This window comes from Artemia franciscana, chromosome 5, assembly GCF_032884065.1.
Source record: "Artemia franciscana chromosome 5, ASM3288406v1, whole genome shotgun sequence".
Classification (NCBI taxonomy): Eukaryota; Metazoa; Arthropoda; class Branchiopoda; order Anostraca; family Artemiidae; genus Artemia; species Artemia franciscana.
Window position 1 is genome coordinate 33,829,436 of NC_088867.1, and position 17,155 is coordinate 33,846,590.

Consider the following 17,155-nt stretch of genomic DNA (forward strand, 5'->3'; position numbering starts at 1 on the left):
ACTTTCTTATGTTTTATACTACTAGATTATCATGTACTTGCAACTTGCCGATCCTAAAGAAAGGAATTATTTAATTAACCCTGATAAAAATGATTGAGTGAATTGGAAAGGTGACCTTGCTCAAAATCATGCTCCTGGAATTTTTTTTTTTATTATTACAAAAAGAAGTATCGCACCTTTGTGCTAAATTAATAGAATGATAATTACAAAATGGTAAAATTGACCAATACTTCAAATATAATTCTTGAGGCAATCAATTGGTGAAGTGATTCTTTCAGTTTTAAGTTTGATAACTTAGAGGAGTAGATTTATGCTCCGGAAGTGAGTTCAAAGCTGGAAAACCGGTCACTTCTAATTGGAATATTTGTGAAAATCTAAGAATATTCTAAAACTTACTCTTGGATATTGCTAAAAAAAAGACCATTAAAACAGGGTGTTGTTAAAAGTTTGGCATCAAAAGAGTAAGACAATTTAATGACTAAAAATAGGGTCAAACAAACATGTATTGTAACATTAGTTAGCTTTACCAAATAATAACAAAGATGTGAAATATCATTTTTGGGAATATGAAGTAAATCGATAACTTGCTTGTAAGCCATCAGCCAACAATGACCCATGTTCAATGTTGACTGACGAAGCTGAAAACTTGGACTGTGAGAGAGGGGAGAGGGGTGTAATTATTACAGTACTAATTTTAGCATTATCAATGGCTGTAAAATTTTTCTTTGTAATGTATATGAATTTTTTTATTAATTTCTTTAAGCCTTTTTTTTTTTAGTAACATTTGTAAAAATTAGTTTCGGAATGGGCGACAGTAATACAGAAGATGACCCAATAAATTATGTATAAGTGTTTTGGAGTAATAAGTATAAGAGTGTCCTTGGGAGGGGTATATTTTCACATGTATTATGTATTGTTATATGTATATTTTTATTTGTTATTGGTAACAAATAAGAATTTTTAACATCTTGGTACTTCGACGTTACATGGTCCCAAAGAACCTCTCCCCCTGCATGCATACATTCCTGATTTAAAACTCATCGCCTTGAGACAATCGATTACACCACATAGAGTAAATTAAAAGATTAGATACACTTTAAATTAGAAAGGTCATCAAAACAGAAATACTTTTTTGTCCGTTTAACCCATCTTAGCTGGCTGAGAACAAGGATTTTCTTGTATTTTCTTTTGGTCGAGTCAGGCTATGAAGTTTTTAGGACAATAAATTTTTGTCTATGTACCCACATTGAGCCAAATAAATGAATAAGTGAAGCTATTTAGTTAAATTTTGTAAAGCTTTTCGTCTGAAAAAAAACTCAAACATTACAAATTTATTGATCCCCAAAGGTGACAATTAACGATTATAAAATTGTCAGACAAAGCCGTATCCAAGGTGGAAGGGGTCTCTGTGCACTTTACTCGTAGTTCACAAAAGATTTTTTTTTCACAAGGGGGAAACCCTTTCTTTCCCTTGGAAAACTGAAAATCACCAATTCCATATAAACTTTGGTGATTGACCGCTTGTCTTATCTTGGATACATTAAATGTTAGAGAGAGTAAAGGAAGCGGAATAATGTCAGGAATGAAATTGCTTGTTCAAAGTTGAATAGCCTACTTAGACCTGCCAAGATTTTTCCACACTAATCCAGGCCTAGGCTTTAATATTGCTTAAGATGAACCTAAAGGTTTCCCCTTTCGTTTTTTTAGCAAAGAAATACTGGGAAAATTACCAAAGATTTCTTGTTTTGTATATGGGATGCCTAGTGGTGCCAATTGAGGGGGGAGGTATGGTATTTTGCCCTTCTCCATAGATTTATGAAAAACGGCTTTTATTGGTGTTTTTATCCAAGGATGTTTTTATTTTATGCTAGTTGACCCCTGCCATACGTTGCTGGGCTGCTGCATGCCCCAGCAACACATGGAGTATCAGCTATCCCCCCTAAAACTCAACTGTTTTTAGTTTTTTCTCTCTCTTTTTCTGTGTTGTTTGTTTTTAGGTTTTCTGGTGTTTTCTATTTTTTTTTAGTTTTTTTTTGTAAAAAACCAACAGTATTTTTTTATATAGATAGATAGAATTTCATTGAAAAATTTGAAATAAATCCCTCATCCCTAGATATTAATAGATACATTTTTGTCTTCCTCCCAATGTCTATAAATTGACGCCACTGAAGATGTCTGTACTGGCTGGGTGTTCTTACGGTAGTCATAGATGGTTGTTGGATTTTCTTTTTTGGTGTTATAATTTATTATTTGTTTTCCTTTTCTTTCTCCCACGATTCTGGCCATAGAGCCTTGCAGGGAGCTATTTAATGTTAAATGTTTTTGCTGATGTCATTGTATGTATGTTTTTTTTTCTTGTTTGGTTTTCTTTTTCTTTTTCTTCTCTCTGAATTCTCCACCAGAGTCTTGCGGGTGGGTTGGGGGATATTTGATGTTGGTTGTTTCTGCTGGTTATTAATATTGATTTTTCTGATTTATTGATATATTTAAAGTATTTTTAGTAATTTCTAAAAAGCTGTTTGCTCTAATTAATCAGCCTCTGTAATACAAGGGTCACTCTTAAAGAATTGGAACAAAATTCAAACTTTAGCGAAAAGAGTGAATTATTAAAGAGGGGTTGAACCCGCTCATACTACGCATACGAGAGAAGTTATCCCCTTCGTTAATACCTTGCTGTTTACTCTAAAGTTCAAAATTTGTTGAAAATTGGCCGATATAAGCAACAATTTGTTTGTTTTATTTTCTGGCAAATCTTAGCATTTAATTTTATCTTAAGCAGCTTCATAACTATGATTTTTATATGATAATAAACCAAAGATATTGTCTTTCTTTGGCTTGCGGTTGTTATTAAATAAAAAAAACAAGTTTTTTTCCAACTAAAAATAAGGAATAATATTAAAACTTCAAACGACCATAAATTATTACGCATATCAATAAGTTCATGGTAACGAACTGTAGTAAGGAGCGACCCGGGTCAATAGTAATCGAAACTCTAAAACACGGAATTTTAATATCAATAGTTACACTAAAAGAATTGCATTTTAATGTTGATTTTAAATATCTAAGTTTCATCAAGTTTAGTCTTACCCATCAAAAGTTACGAGTTTTTGTTTTGAAACGCAGATGAAAACTTTAGCTCAAATCCACGATTCTAAGTTAAGAATGTTTCCAAGAAGCCATGAGTTGAAAGAGCTCATGTAGCTTCTTGAGCTTCTGTAGTCAAGGCAATGTTTTTCTCGTTGTTGTGTATTGCTTACTGTTCTTCTTTGGCAAAAAAAAAAAGATGACAAATCAAACCAACACAAAAATAGTAAATTTGGGAAGACAATAAATTATTTTCGGTCAGAAGCAGATTTAACTCTCTTAGTTTAAATTGAGCCGATTTGGTGAAACTACGACAGAGAGAGAAAGAGAGGGAGGGATAAAAAAATATTGCTAAAAATAACCTTTACATTATTTTTCAACAATCATCAGGAGAAACCCATTAAGTTGTATAGGAGAGTTTTTTTCCATCCTTATAATCTTTTAGTATATATTTATGCTTCACATGTAAATAAAAAATCTCAAAACGGAAAAAATAATCTAGATTATTAACAACTTCCCGGAAGGTAACATTTCAACTCACTAACAATATTTGCTACCCTTTTACCCTCTGGGAGAGACTTCAACTATTGTGGTCCTGTGAAATATGGAAATAAAAATCTTCTTTGAGCACTCCAAGCCTCAGACACAGTCTTTTTATCATAAAAATGATTAAAAGAGTAAGATTAAAAAATGTCACAAAAGAACACCAGTGAAGAACGGTTCAAACATGGATATAAAAAATAAGTAGTTGATAATCTCTTAACTTGTGAACATTTAAAATTTTTAGTTCAGAAAAGTAAGTCAAGTTGCTATTTTCAAATATCATATAATCTCCTAAAACACCAACACCATTATTTTGTGAAATTTGAACTATCTTAGAACTTGATACTAGAGAACTATTCCATAGGAAACTACCATAAGACCTAGATACTGATTGATAAAAGAGTGATACAGGAGCATTAGAATTCTTGGCGCAAGCTCACTCCCTATGAGTTATGAGTTGCAGAGTAAAATAAAATATGTGAGATGGTGAACTGAATGTAGTATCGAATAGCCGTTCCTGAGTCCAAATTATGCTTCTGCAAGAAATCCGTACAGATTAAGGTGATTGTACAGTTTTATACAGGTGATTGTACATTTTTATACATACAATTTTATATAGTTTTCAAATAATAGCAGTTTCCGAGGGAATAAAAGTTTCCCTCGGACCACTCGCTAAGTCAGACCACAACATTCTCTGGTGGAAACCAAAGAGCAGAAATAATATACCGAAACCAAAAACGTTTAAAATAGTTTCTAGACCCCTCAGTGAAAGCTCCATCCAAGCATTTGGCAGGTGGATCGCTAACTTTGACTTTGATCCAATTTGTGTTATAACAAATATTGATGAAAAGGTTTATACTCGATTCTGCAGCAAATATACCATGAATTTTTTCCAGTTAAAGAACGCACGATATGTGAGACGGATAAGCCGTGGTTAGATACTAATATAAAAAAAAATGATCAAAGAACGATGTAAACTCCATGCTGCAGAAGACATACTGAATGCAAACAAAATAAGAAACAAAGTCGTCTCAGCCCTCCGAGCTTCCAGAAAAAGATATGTACGGGAAAAAATAGCACCACTCTTCAAGTCAGATTCTCATAAGTGGCATGACGCAGTAAAACGGCTTAGTGGGAAAAAGAAAGGAAACGAAATACGAATCAATAACCCAGACGATAGTCTGATAAAAGCCTCGGAAGTCAACGAATTCTTTACTCAGATTTGCACTACCCACCCAACCGTAAGTGATGAACAAATGTGTGACATCATTAACAGCAATAGTTCTGATGAAATCGTAGAGGTGTCAGAAATGGCAGTTCACTGTGCAATTGGACGACTACGTAACAACTGTGCCTCATACCCAGGTGAACTCCCCGTGAAATTACTGAAAGAGTACTCACCTTTCTTAGCCAAGCCTATTGCATCAGTGATAAACCAATGTTTCTCAGAACAATCATTTCCGAAGATGTGGAAAGCTGCATATGTCCGTGTTATACCGAAAGTCAAGACACCCGAGTCCTGTGACCAACTGAGACCAATATCGATAACTCCTAACTTAGCAAAAGTAGCTGAGGGTTTTATCTACCATTCTTTGTTAGGAAAAATTGCTCCTGTGATCGATCCGTACCAATATGGTTGCATACGAGGCAGTAGCACTTCAATATATCTAGTGCGAATGTATCACTTAATCGTCCAGTGGTTGGACACTTCTAATAGTACTGTCGACTTATTTCTGGCGGACTACCGAAAAGCATTCGACCTTATCAAACACAAGACTGCATTAACTAATCTGAAAGAAACGGGAGCTAAAACACAAATACTACTATTAGTAAGAGAATTTTTACAAGCGAGACGGCAATCAGTTTACCCTTTGTTTGCAGAAGATACCTGCTCTGAGTGGTCAGAATTAACCTGTGGATGCCCCCAAGGAACGAAATTAGCTGCTCTTTTATTTCTTGCCGTTATCAACCCTATCCTTGCAGAATTTGAAGAGCGTTTCAAGTTTGTTGATGACTTATCTGCATTTCTCAAATATATAGTCGAAAATAAAGTGACAAAGCAGCAGTCTGACCCGACTTTCTTCACAGACTTCATCAACCAGTGTAAGTCGAATAGTCTACAAGTGAATGAACATAAATCAAAAGTTTTACGATTTAATCCACTCAAGCGAGATATCACTATCCCAGATGCTCTGTTTCCAATTGTTTCCTCTGCAACAATCCTAGGCGTAACATTTACAAGTGACTGCTCGTTTAAGCTGCATGTAGACAATATTGTGCACAAGGGTCACTATTCAATCCAGAGTTTAACAAGTATGCGCAGGTTAGGCTTCTCTGATCGTCAGCTCCTGCTGGCGTATACAACCTACATCAGGCCTTTCCTCGAGTATTGCTGTCTCGTTTGGGGTCCCCAAACTCAGAACATAGCTTACATGGCAGATGAACTAGAACATGTCCAAAAACACGCTACTAGAATAATACTTGGACCCAGTTTCAGCAGCTACGAAAGTGCCCCTGAGCTCTTGAATTTGCCCACCTTATTCGACCGAAGACATGAGCTAATAATGAAATTTGGGAAATCACTATTAACAAACGAGAAGTACCGATCCATACTTCCACCATCCGCATCAATCAGCAGATATACTAGGCATTACAACAAACTAGAACCTGTCAAGTGCCGTACGAACAGATTCGCAAATTCCTTTGTACCATATTTCGTAAGAGCATTTAACAAGTGTTAATTATGCAAAAAAGTGTACGTCTAATATGCCAGGAATAGCTATCTAACTTGCTGTGTAACTGTCAATTTTAAGGTTGACATTCACCTTAAAATATTTTGTGATATTGTTCCAGGATAAGCCAGGTCATATCATCGTCATAAGATATGCAATTATTTATGCTGTCAAACTGGAAAATGCCCTTGTTATCGCTATTGCAAACAATCACTCAAACACTAAGCAATTTGTGCACATGACCTTGAAGATAAATTTATTTTTACCTTGAAACAAATCTTGATATTTAATGGTGACTAGCTCCAACTACGTAGTTTTTAAGCATTTATATAAAGCGGTATTGTCTGTTTGCGCTAATTCTGGTCTATCCGTGTTCTAAGCCCTGGTTCGTTTCATATCTAAGTTTTTGAGCGAAATTTGTCGCATTTTTTCGATTTTAAGAGTCTTAACACTATTAAAAACTCGCTGTGTCAGTCATGATATTTTGCACGATGTCTTTGTGGGTCTGAGGGGGGAAGATGTGTAATACTTAGTGCATTAGCCTAAACTGTAAAATGTTGATACTTATGTACCTCGAATTATCAGTAGAGTTATCCTCCATTGAATAATGTTCTTGTATGCAGACATTATGATTGTTGTCGCACAGGATTTACAGGCTTGGTAGTTTATTTAGAATTCCTCCGATGATATTCCATGACTCTATGGAAAACATATTACTCATATTTGGTTGCTCATCAACTTACTCTGATCAAGTGCAAGAGACCATTTTTTTTTTATTTGCCGTAATGTATGGCTAGCTCGTAATGTATGGCGAATGAAATTTTCTTATTAGTAACACATCCAATGAGAGTTTGAGAGATCTCGTAATGTCATTCAATATTTATTCGTTTTCTTACGGTAATACTATTGTACTGGAGGACCAAGCTTAGTTCTGTCTCTGGTGCTTAGCGTGCAGCAGGTCTGTATATATTTGGTTGTCGATGTTGCTTGTCTTCTATCCATAGGTTAATGAGAACTTCTTTTCCAACTTTTTTTTATCAGTATTTATTCTGGCTATAACAAGTTTGTTACATAGTTAAGTTACAGCCTTGCTTGTTCCATTGTATATGCCTTCTTAAATGTCTAATTGACGCACTAGGATAATTGTCGTTTTATTCTTGAGTTTTGTGTCATAGGGTATGACATCAGCAAATTTTAATTGAATTAAAAAGTTCTGGCGTCAGTTGAATTCCTCACTCCTATTTATCCTTGACAGAGTCAGGATAATTACAGGATTTGTAGTCCCTTGGAAGGCGATCGTCAGTCTCGGCATTAATATCACTTACTTTTTTTGTTCAGCAATGCTAATATAACCCGCTCCTTCATTCAATTGTTATTTCTATTTGCTAAGCTGTTTCCAAATACTTCTTCCATAAGGTTACTGCTTTCGATTATATAATCAGGTACGATTTCATTAAATTCATTTCGTGTTATTCTTTAGTTTTGAGTAATGGGGTGGAAAATCAACAATTTCAATTAAATTAAGGGATTCTGGCGTTAATTTAATTCCTCATTCTTGTTTATCCTTGACAAAATCATAATATTTATGTGATTTTTATTCTCTTTGGAGGCGATCGATAGTCTCAGCATTAATTTTGCTTACTTATTTGTTGAGCGGCGCTAAAATATCGCTTTCCTTCATTCCATTGTAATTTCGATTTGGCTATTTCCAATTACTTCTTCCGTAAAATCAACTCTGGAGATTACATGCTCAGGTAATTTGATTTCATTGAAGTCATTTTATGGTTGATTTCTATTTTCCAGTTACAAGGCATACTTTATCAATGCTTCCTGTTCAGTATCGGTGACTCCGTAATTTAGACAATAAGCAAGGTGTTCGTCAGCAGCATCGTCAGAGTCTAAAATATACATATAGCAGCTATATGGAGGTGGTTAAAATCACCTTGAGTAGTTTGTGTTCGATGTGCTGCTATATACATTTCGTAAAAAAGGGATGCCAGTTCATTTGAAGCTTTGGAGGTGGCATACAATTCGACCATGTAAGCAACAACCTCCAAATGAATTACGTTCGCTACGCCGTCTTCAAGGGAACTGTGAACCTCACATTAAATAAATATGACGTCAAAGAGTCCCAATGACTTGTAATAGTTTACCAATACTATGCAAATGTCCCAATCACTTGCATAGTTTATGGCTTTTTTGTAGGCTAGTACTGGATTCTGTGCCATAGCCCGTTGTCGTCATACATCGTCACGGCGTGGATCTTTTAATTGTAAACTTGTTTTGAATTATGACCGTTTCTGACACGTGATTCTTGCTGTCATTTGTCTTCGAACCACAGATTTCATTGTGCATCATTTTCATTTGCGATTCGTTGTGGTGCTTACTGTAGCGTTTCGCCTGATGTCATAGATAGTGAAAGACATTAATACCATCACCCATGGAGAAAAAGAATTTTTTTGAATTCGAGACTTATCAAGATCATCTTTTCAAGCAAAATAAAGTTGGTTTGCCAGTTATCAGAAAAAGTCATTTAGCGGTTTTCAGGAAAGAGCATACACACATGCAGCTATTGCTCTCGAGCAGTAACTGTGTCTTTGTGTATTTATTTACAATATATATATATATATTTTTTTTTTTAATCGGAATTTTGGTTGTTCTGGCCTGGAAAAAAATATCGAGGTAGTTCTAGTTTGGGAACAATCGTTTAAAGCTTTAATTTTGGGAAAAATTATATGAGTGACGCCATGTTTATGGGCACATTCCAAGAGTAAAATTACATTATTTCCGCCCCGGGAGTCATCGTATTGTTTTTATTATCTACTAACTGTTGGTGTCGCGCCACAAAAACACCTAGTTGGTGGGGGGGGCTTCGCACCCCCCCCCCCAAATCCCACGCGCGCGTAAGTCGTTACGCGCCGTATTAGTTACACGCCACTGTAGTTGTGTCCCTGTGTCCCACCTGTGAATATAGATAGATATGTATGTATATGTTTTTAACTACGTAAAACTTGCGAATATACAACATTCTTCGCTGTCCCATTGTCTGTGCATATAAATATATTGACAGGTTTACCGACTTTTGAACATGGAACATATAATTGTCCATGGGAAAAATAATCCGTATTCAGATCTATACCGCATTTTTCTAATGATTGCCCTTGAGCTTTGTTGATGGTGATTGCTAATCATATATACCCTGTGTTCCTGTCGTCATTTATATATCCCCATGTGCCCCCCCCCGGAGTCCCCGTTGTAGTTGTGTCCTGGTCGTCATTTTTATTCCCTGTGTCCCGGTCGTCATTTGTGCCGCGGCTCTTTGAGTGTCCTGGTCGTCATTTATATTCCCTGTTTCCCGGTGTCCCGGTCGTCATTTGTGTCCCGCTGTCCCGGTCTGTAGTTTCTCTTTGAGTGTCCCAGTCATCATTTATATTCCCTGTGTCCCGGTGTCCAAGTCGTAATTTGTGTCCCAGTGTCCTGGTCTGTAACGTCATATTATAATGACGTCATATGCAAACCCTCTTTTTACAAAAAACATACAAAAAAACACACACGCATACAACTTATTTTTATGTATATAGATGACACATGCAAAATTGCACAAGATGACAAACAGATTTGCAAACAAAAAATTAAATAAAGAACGTGTTATTTTAGCTTCAGTAAAGAATGGGAAGAAGAATTATTGCTGTGTATAAATGACACGTGAAAAATTACAAAAAAATGACAATGACTGAACATTTAAAGGTGAAATATGGAGTAAGAAACGGCAACAAATCACATAGAATTGCAATTGAAAAATTGGCTTAAAACTAAAAAATAACACGATAGCTATGCTATTGCAGAGTTCAGACATTTCAGAAAACTACGATTGAATTAGGAACGTGTCATTTTTAACATTACATGTGTATTTATGGGTTTATTTATAAATTATTTCTCGAAAACGGTTTCATTTTTTTTTGGGATCCATTCGTCATCTTGTATAATTTTACATGATGTTAGAAATACCAAATCATATTCGATAAGATCACTTCGGGGGAACAAAAACTTCAAACAGGAGTTTGGCAACTGTCCCCCTTCCCGTTTCTTAACTGTAAAAGTCTAAAGCCTACTGCGTTATTTGCTTTTTATTGCAAACAAATTGTATTACAAACATTTCCTTTGGTACATACAACACTGAAAATCAAGATAAAAATGGTAGTGAAATAAAATCTTGAATTACAGAGCTTTTAGCAATTAGTCCAAATATTCAGTTTATTTTACTAGTTCCCTCCAATGGCTGTTCTAAACTCATATAGTTTTCAATAAAAAGGAGAAAAGATGCGGTAAGTTTTGGACTTCTACAGTTAGGGTAGGGAAAAAGGTTTTTGTTTATTTGCTGTGATTGTCTATTCAATTTTGTGTTTTGGGTTTCATTTATTTTTTAGTGGCAATTTCTTGTTATTTTAAGTTTGAATTATTAAAGAAATTTAATTCTTCTCGTCTTAAGTTTAATATGGTTCTTTTCTTTGAAAAACTTCTCTTTTGGAAATGTATTTTTTTAATTAATCCCTCAAAAGAAAGGGGAGAGTCATCCATCAACGGTCATCCGTCTGCGGCAAGGGGCACTTATCCTATAAATCGGTACTAGGAAGAGTGTTTTTATCCCCCATCCCAAATTTTCCTCGAGGGATTTTCTAGTGCCACGGTTGCGCATGTCCAGGGACTCACTGTCCACCCTTCTCTGCCTCAGCTTTTTTTTTGGTAGCGGTTACTGGCTTTAATTCATGCAATCGGGGAAACGTATTTCATAAGATTTCCAGCCTTATGATCAGACGCTGGGCAGGACTTTTAGAGGTTGGACATTGAGTGAAATTAACAGTAGCAGTGTCCTATTCGTGTCTAGTATTCTTAAAAACGCCACGAGGTGGTTTTCCATCATATCCTCTACTTGGTGTAATGGACGAAATTGAAATTTAGTCTCGAAAAATTTCTTTAAATGATTTGTTTTCTGTTTTTCCCATACATTAGTTGAAAATCCTCGCTTTGGATAAGTAATTTTGTGACTTGTTTTAGAAAAGTCCAAAAGCTTCAGAATGAAGCTGTGGATTCAACAGTAGAATTTGAAAATTCTAATGGTCCTGCTCGTGTGCATTTTAAAAAGAATGAATTTACTGGATTTATCCAAAACATGCAATTACCAATTTTTTTTTCAAAATAAATATTTTTAATCAGCTAATATCTTTGCTAGTGATCCTGCTAATGAAATGTATTTTTTTTCTGTTTTTAAACATTTGGATCACATAATCTGCACTTTGACTCGTTGCTGTCTTTCAAATCTGCTTCACATTCTTCACAGAGCATTCTTTGACAAGTTTTACATTTTTTCATTTTACTCTTCTCTTTGAAGCACAAACTGCATTCTTCTGTCCTGTCGTTTTTTGTAAGTTCAGACCTCAAAACATAAGCGGCTAAATGCATCCTATATGTGTTGCATTGAACTCTTGAATTTTTTTCTGTTTCGAAGTACTGCCCTAGAGGGAATCTGCTTGCTAAATAATCCCTAGCATATTTTATTACGTATAGGCCACAGTTATACCCATCATTTTGTGGAATAGCATTTATTCTTACATGCTTCAAATTGGTATATCTTTCCTGAGAGGAGGTTAAATATTCAAACTTTTTTATAGGGTAGTTTCGGGAGGAAAAACTTTGAGTGTAAGCTTGTGAGAGTAAACTATCCAGTAAGCACAATCTAGATTCCTTCAAATCGCAAATCAACAGCTGAAAATGCCGGCCGCGACTCAAAAGAGGGAGGAATATTACCTCGATATCTGTAGGAAGATCCAGTAGCCTCAACTTAAGCTTCTCTTCTGATATCCCTTCAAAATGAGAACCCAGCAATTCACTTGCCAAAGTGCAATGTATCACTACGTTTTTCCTTAATCTTGTACTTTTAGTTAAATAGCTCATTATATAGGAAACAGCATTGGACTCGAGGTAGCCTTCAACACCGTTTTTAAGAAATGGCTCAAAGTCTTGAAATGTTAATCTAAAATTTTCGTTTTGACCGATTAAAAACCAAGGAATTTCCTTTCTAAAGAAAATCAATTTTTTCATGTTTGAAATAGCCATTGTCTCTTCGTTGATGATCAAGCCCAAACTTTTGTATAGTAAACGCTGTAATTTTATGGCAAGAACTGTGTTTGTCTGACTCCAGTTGAAATAATCATGGACCCTGATATCATTGCAAGTCAGCCCGTGCATCTCTGAATGAAAATTTTTGATTCTATTGATGGGCAGACCTTCTTCCATATTTATCTCTACTCTGGTAAGGGCATTCCATATCTTTGAAAATACCATGCTCCCTTTTTTGCTGAAAGTCAGTTTTTCCTCACGTGTTTTTGATAAAGTACAATTTTTTGGATCTTCACCATGCTGGTCAAGAGTAGGGCAATCAATATTTGAAAGATTATTGTATTCTGAGAGAACCATTTAAAAAAAATGATTTAATAATAACCACTGGGATTCAGCCTTATAATGGATTGCTTAAAAATACAATCAGAACTTTATTTAAAACAAAAAACTTTAAGAGTAGAGTTATAATTGAAAATAGTTTGTATCCGCAATAATTTTGCAATAGCATTTTTTTATAACTTTTTTTATAACTTTTTTTATAACATTGTTAGAAAATTTGGCCTCTCATAACTTTGGTGTTTGGACGTGTTAGCATGAACGAACCTGTCTCAGTTGAATTTGACTTTGACTAAGCACTAGAGGCTTTTCTCCCGGTTAACTAGTTCATTGTTCTTGAGTAACCAATCTGAATTTTTACTTTCTACATTGTTTTTACTTTCAACAAGTAAAGATACAAATGTGTTGAACTAATCCGCTGGTATAAGTGCTATTCTAGTTTTTTGAAAACTGGAAACTGAATTGAATGAAATGGTAACATTTATTGGTAGGATTCTTTTAGTAACTAGTCGGCAATATGTATCTTTTAAGTTTTGGTTTCAGAGCAGGAAATTTTCTGTCAGAGCAGATGATTAACATGTAAAAGAAAAACACTTTATTATCAGCTAACGGTTTACATGAACACTGAATTTACTGCAGCATTTATGTTAGACTATAGAATTTGATCTGTATGCTGTAGAACTGGTTTTAAGATTGGGGGTTCCAAACCTCTTGGATATGGTTTTGGACAAAAAGAAACTGATTGGCTATCTTATAATTTTCATTCCTATGTATTTTATACTCTCTTTAAGAGGGAGCACTATTCCGGAAGTTTTTTTTTTCTCAAAATTGAATCGACTTTAAAAAGGGCACTAAAACCTTCAGTTTCTATCAAATGAGCCATTTTATATTTTTCTGTACGACCATCCTTTCTATACGAAAAGATGGTAAAAGAAATGCATAGAGGCAAGAGACTTCTTTACTAAGTGTCCCTACTGAGTGGTATTTGATACCTCGTCATCAAGGGGATTTTCAAGCTAACCATGGTATGAAAATGAATCACCCACAGAGTTGTCATCAAGTTCTAACCGTCGTGTTAAAATCTTGACGTCATATCTTAACGACATGTATCAAAGGTTGTCAAAAGGGTGTATCTGTGAGACCTCAGGAAAGGCAAAAATAATTAATGTGAAACTTTAAGGGCAATTTTAGGGTATGGTTGATTAACATAAGTCTATAATCAAGGTTGTAGAATGATGGGGTAAGAATTTCTATAGCTTTGTTTTTAGATAGTTTAGGGTTTCTGTTCTGTCATAAGCTCATTCCTCCGTCTCTATCCCGGAAGGGACATCCTGCTTGTTTCGCTTCATAATGGCGCCAAGGTAGAACTTTCACTGTTTGCCGAACCAGAACCTTAACTGAAAACTATATTACAAGGTGACCTTGAGAAGCGGTGCTTCTCAAAGAAATTATAGCCTCGTAAACGACACAACGTTTGCACGGATCTCGATCGATGAATAGTTTTCTGAGCGTTATTCCTTTTTCTGCTTCTTTTGAGAAACCACTTCCTAGAAAAGTAATCTATTATGGGGTGTCTTTCCATTAAAATATATTGTTGTAGAAATATATAATAAGGCAATGGTAATAGGTTTAAGATTGCCCTTGCAGGATTTTGACTCTTATGGATTGAAGATCCATGTGTGGGAGATCCATCGCCAATATGGGAAACTATGTTGTAACCAAGATTGGACCGGGATTTGTCAAAGCCTCTCTATTCATACAGAAGGTCCCAGAAACTTCTTGCTGTGCGGTTCTAGGCCAGCTTAAGGACTTGGTTTAGAATTGAAAAGATATACTGGTTCCTGTCCTACACCGGATTAGGACCCATTACTTTTACTGAGGCCATAATAATGTCACTGATCCATGAAGATTGCATCAGGAGAAAGAGTGAGAGAGACCGAGAGTGAGAGAGACTGAGAGTGAGAGAGAGAGAGAGACCAAGAGCGAAAGAGGGTGAAAGAGACCGAGAATGAGAACATGAGAGAATTAGAGCGAGAGAGGTCGAGAGTGAGAGAGACCAAGAGCAAGAGAGACCAGGGTCGAGAGAGACCAAAGGTGAGAGAGAGAGAGCAAAAGAAACCGTGAACAGGTGAGACAAATACCAATAGCGAGAGAGACCGAGACCTAGAGAAACCAAAGTCGAAAGGGAGAGAGACTGGGAGTTAGAGAGACCCAAAGCTAGAGAGAGTGAGGGACACCAAGAGCGAGAGATACTGAGAGTAAGAGAAGCAAAGATTGAGCTTGAGAGACAGAGAGTGAGAGAGACTGAGAGCGAGAGAGACTGAGACCTAAAGCAACAGAGTCCGAGATGGAGAGCGAGAGACTAGGAATTAAAGGGAGAGAGACCATGACTGAGAGTGAAAGACGCCAACTAGTGGCAGCGACACTGACTGAAGCAAGAGAGACTGAGAGCGAAAGAGACCGAGAATGAGAAAGCGGGAGAGACCGAAAGCGAGAGGGGCTAAGAGCAAGGTAGACCTGTGATGCAAAGACCTGTAGTAGGATCCCATACTTCAAAAATATCTCTTATCCCCACAAGTGATACCGTTGGGAGATTTCTTGAGTTAATGGTAATCAATTAGATCAGGATCGAAATTTTGCTATTTTTTAGGATTGTAGTTTTCCGTTTAGGCTTTTGAGAAAAGTTTGAACATAATTAATTGCTTTGCATTACTAAAATTTTGCTGTTTCTTAGAATTGGAGTGTTCCTTTTAGACTTGAAAAAAGTCTAAACTTAATTAATCAATTCACGTTACCACCATTCTACTGTTGTTTTTGTTTTGTTTTTATTTTTACAATTTGAGTTCCCTTTATATACTTTTGCCAATATTCTATACTTTCCATTTGATTATAGTTTGAAACCTGGGTACTGATATTTCTGTTTTGCTTTTCTTCTACAAAATGGGATTAAAATTAAATCTTTGAACCTTGTAAGTTTAGAAAGCAAAAAGGGTTCATGATCCACATCGATTTTAGAATTTGGGTCCTTATTGCTGATACCGGTGGTAAAACGTGTTACATTTAGTGTCAGGCGGGATAAGATCCCTGAATTTTGAGATACATTGAATGGTGGAACTGGAATATAGGCAAATTATCTAAACCTGCAAGTGATCCTGTTTGAAGAGTTTCTGAGTTAAAGGTAATCAATTAGATTACGATACCAATTTTTTTTTACTTTTTAGAACTACAGCTTGCCGTTTAGGCTTTTAAGAAAAGTCTGATCCTAACGAATTATCTAAAGTTACAGAAATGTTGCTGATATGTTAAATGCTGCTTCTCGTTTAGACTCTAGTAGTATAGCCATAATGCTTTTAAAATGATCCATAGCCAATACTATTTCCCTTTAGATCGTTAATCACGGAGAAATTTTGCAGCAATGCCCTCAAGACGCAAGTTTTATTAGTTTTGTTCAAGATGTGGTTGCTTTACATAAACATAAAGGATAGTTTTTTTTAACTGAAAGTAAGGAGCGACATTAAAACTTAAAACGAACAGAAATTACTCCGTATAGGAAATGGGTTGTCCCCTCCGCAATCCCTCGCTCTTTACGCTAAAGCTTTTAATTGTTTTAAAAAGCAGAATTGAGGCAAAGAGTCAAACTTTAGCGTAAAGAGCGAGGGATTGCGGAGGGGACAACCCATTTCATATACAGAGTAATTTCTGTTCGTTTTAAGTTTTAATGTCGCTCCTTACTTTCAGTTAAAAAAACCAGTTTTTTTTATGTAATTTCTGAACGTTTTTGAATTAATGCATGTTTGATTTTGGCTCTCCATACATAAATTATTAAAATGAATTTTGCATATTCATTCCTTTTTAGGCTAAATGGCTTTCTCTTAGTTTTGATCAGACGATTTTGAGAAATAAGGGATGGGGAGGGAGGCCTAGTTGCAATGCAATTTTTCGGTTACATAAAAAGGCAACTATAAATTTTAATTTTTAACGAATTTTTTTATTAGTAAAAAATATAAGTAACTTAAGAATTAACTTACGTAACAAACTTTTATATTCTTTATTTTTTATTATGTATATGAGGGGGTTTGTACCCTCGTTAATACCTCGTTCTTTCATTAAATCGTAAGTTTTGTCCCAAATCTTTAAGAATGACCACTGAATCAGAAAGGCCTTAGAATAAATAGTTGAAATTACTAAAAATACTATAGCATAAAGAGCGAGGTACTCCTCCTAAATACTTCGCTCTTTATGCTAAAGTATTTTTAGAACCCCTCAAATTCGTAATAATCTCTGTTCGTTTTAAGTTTCAATGCTACTCTTTACTTTCAATTGAAAAAACTTTTCCATGTTTA

At 35.5% G+C, this 17,155-nt stretch overlaps 1 protein-coding gene across 1 annotated transcript; it reads left to right on the forward strand.

Moving 5' to 3' along the window:
* Window positions 1-4,583: 4,583 nt before the first annotated feature.
* LOC136027720 (uncharacterized) lies at window positions 4,584-6,368 on the forward strand. Its single transcript, XM_065705175.1, has one exon. The coding sequence runs from the start codon at window positions 4,584-4,586 to the stop codon at window positions 6,366-6,368; it is 1,785 nt and encodes a 594-aa protein (XP_065561247.1).
* Window positions 6,369-17,155: the final 10,787 nt, after the last annotated feature.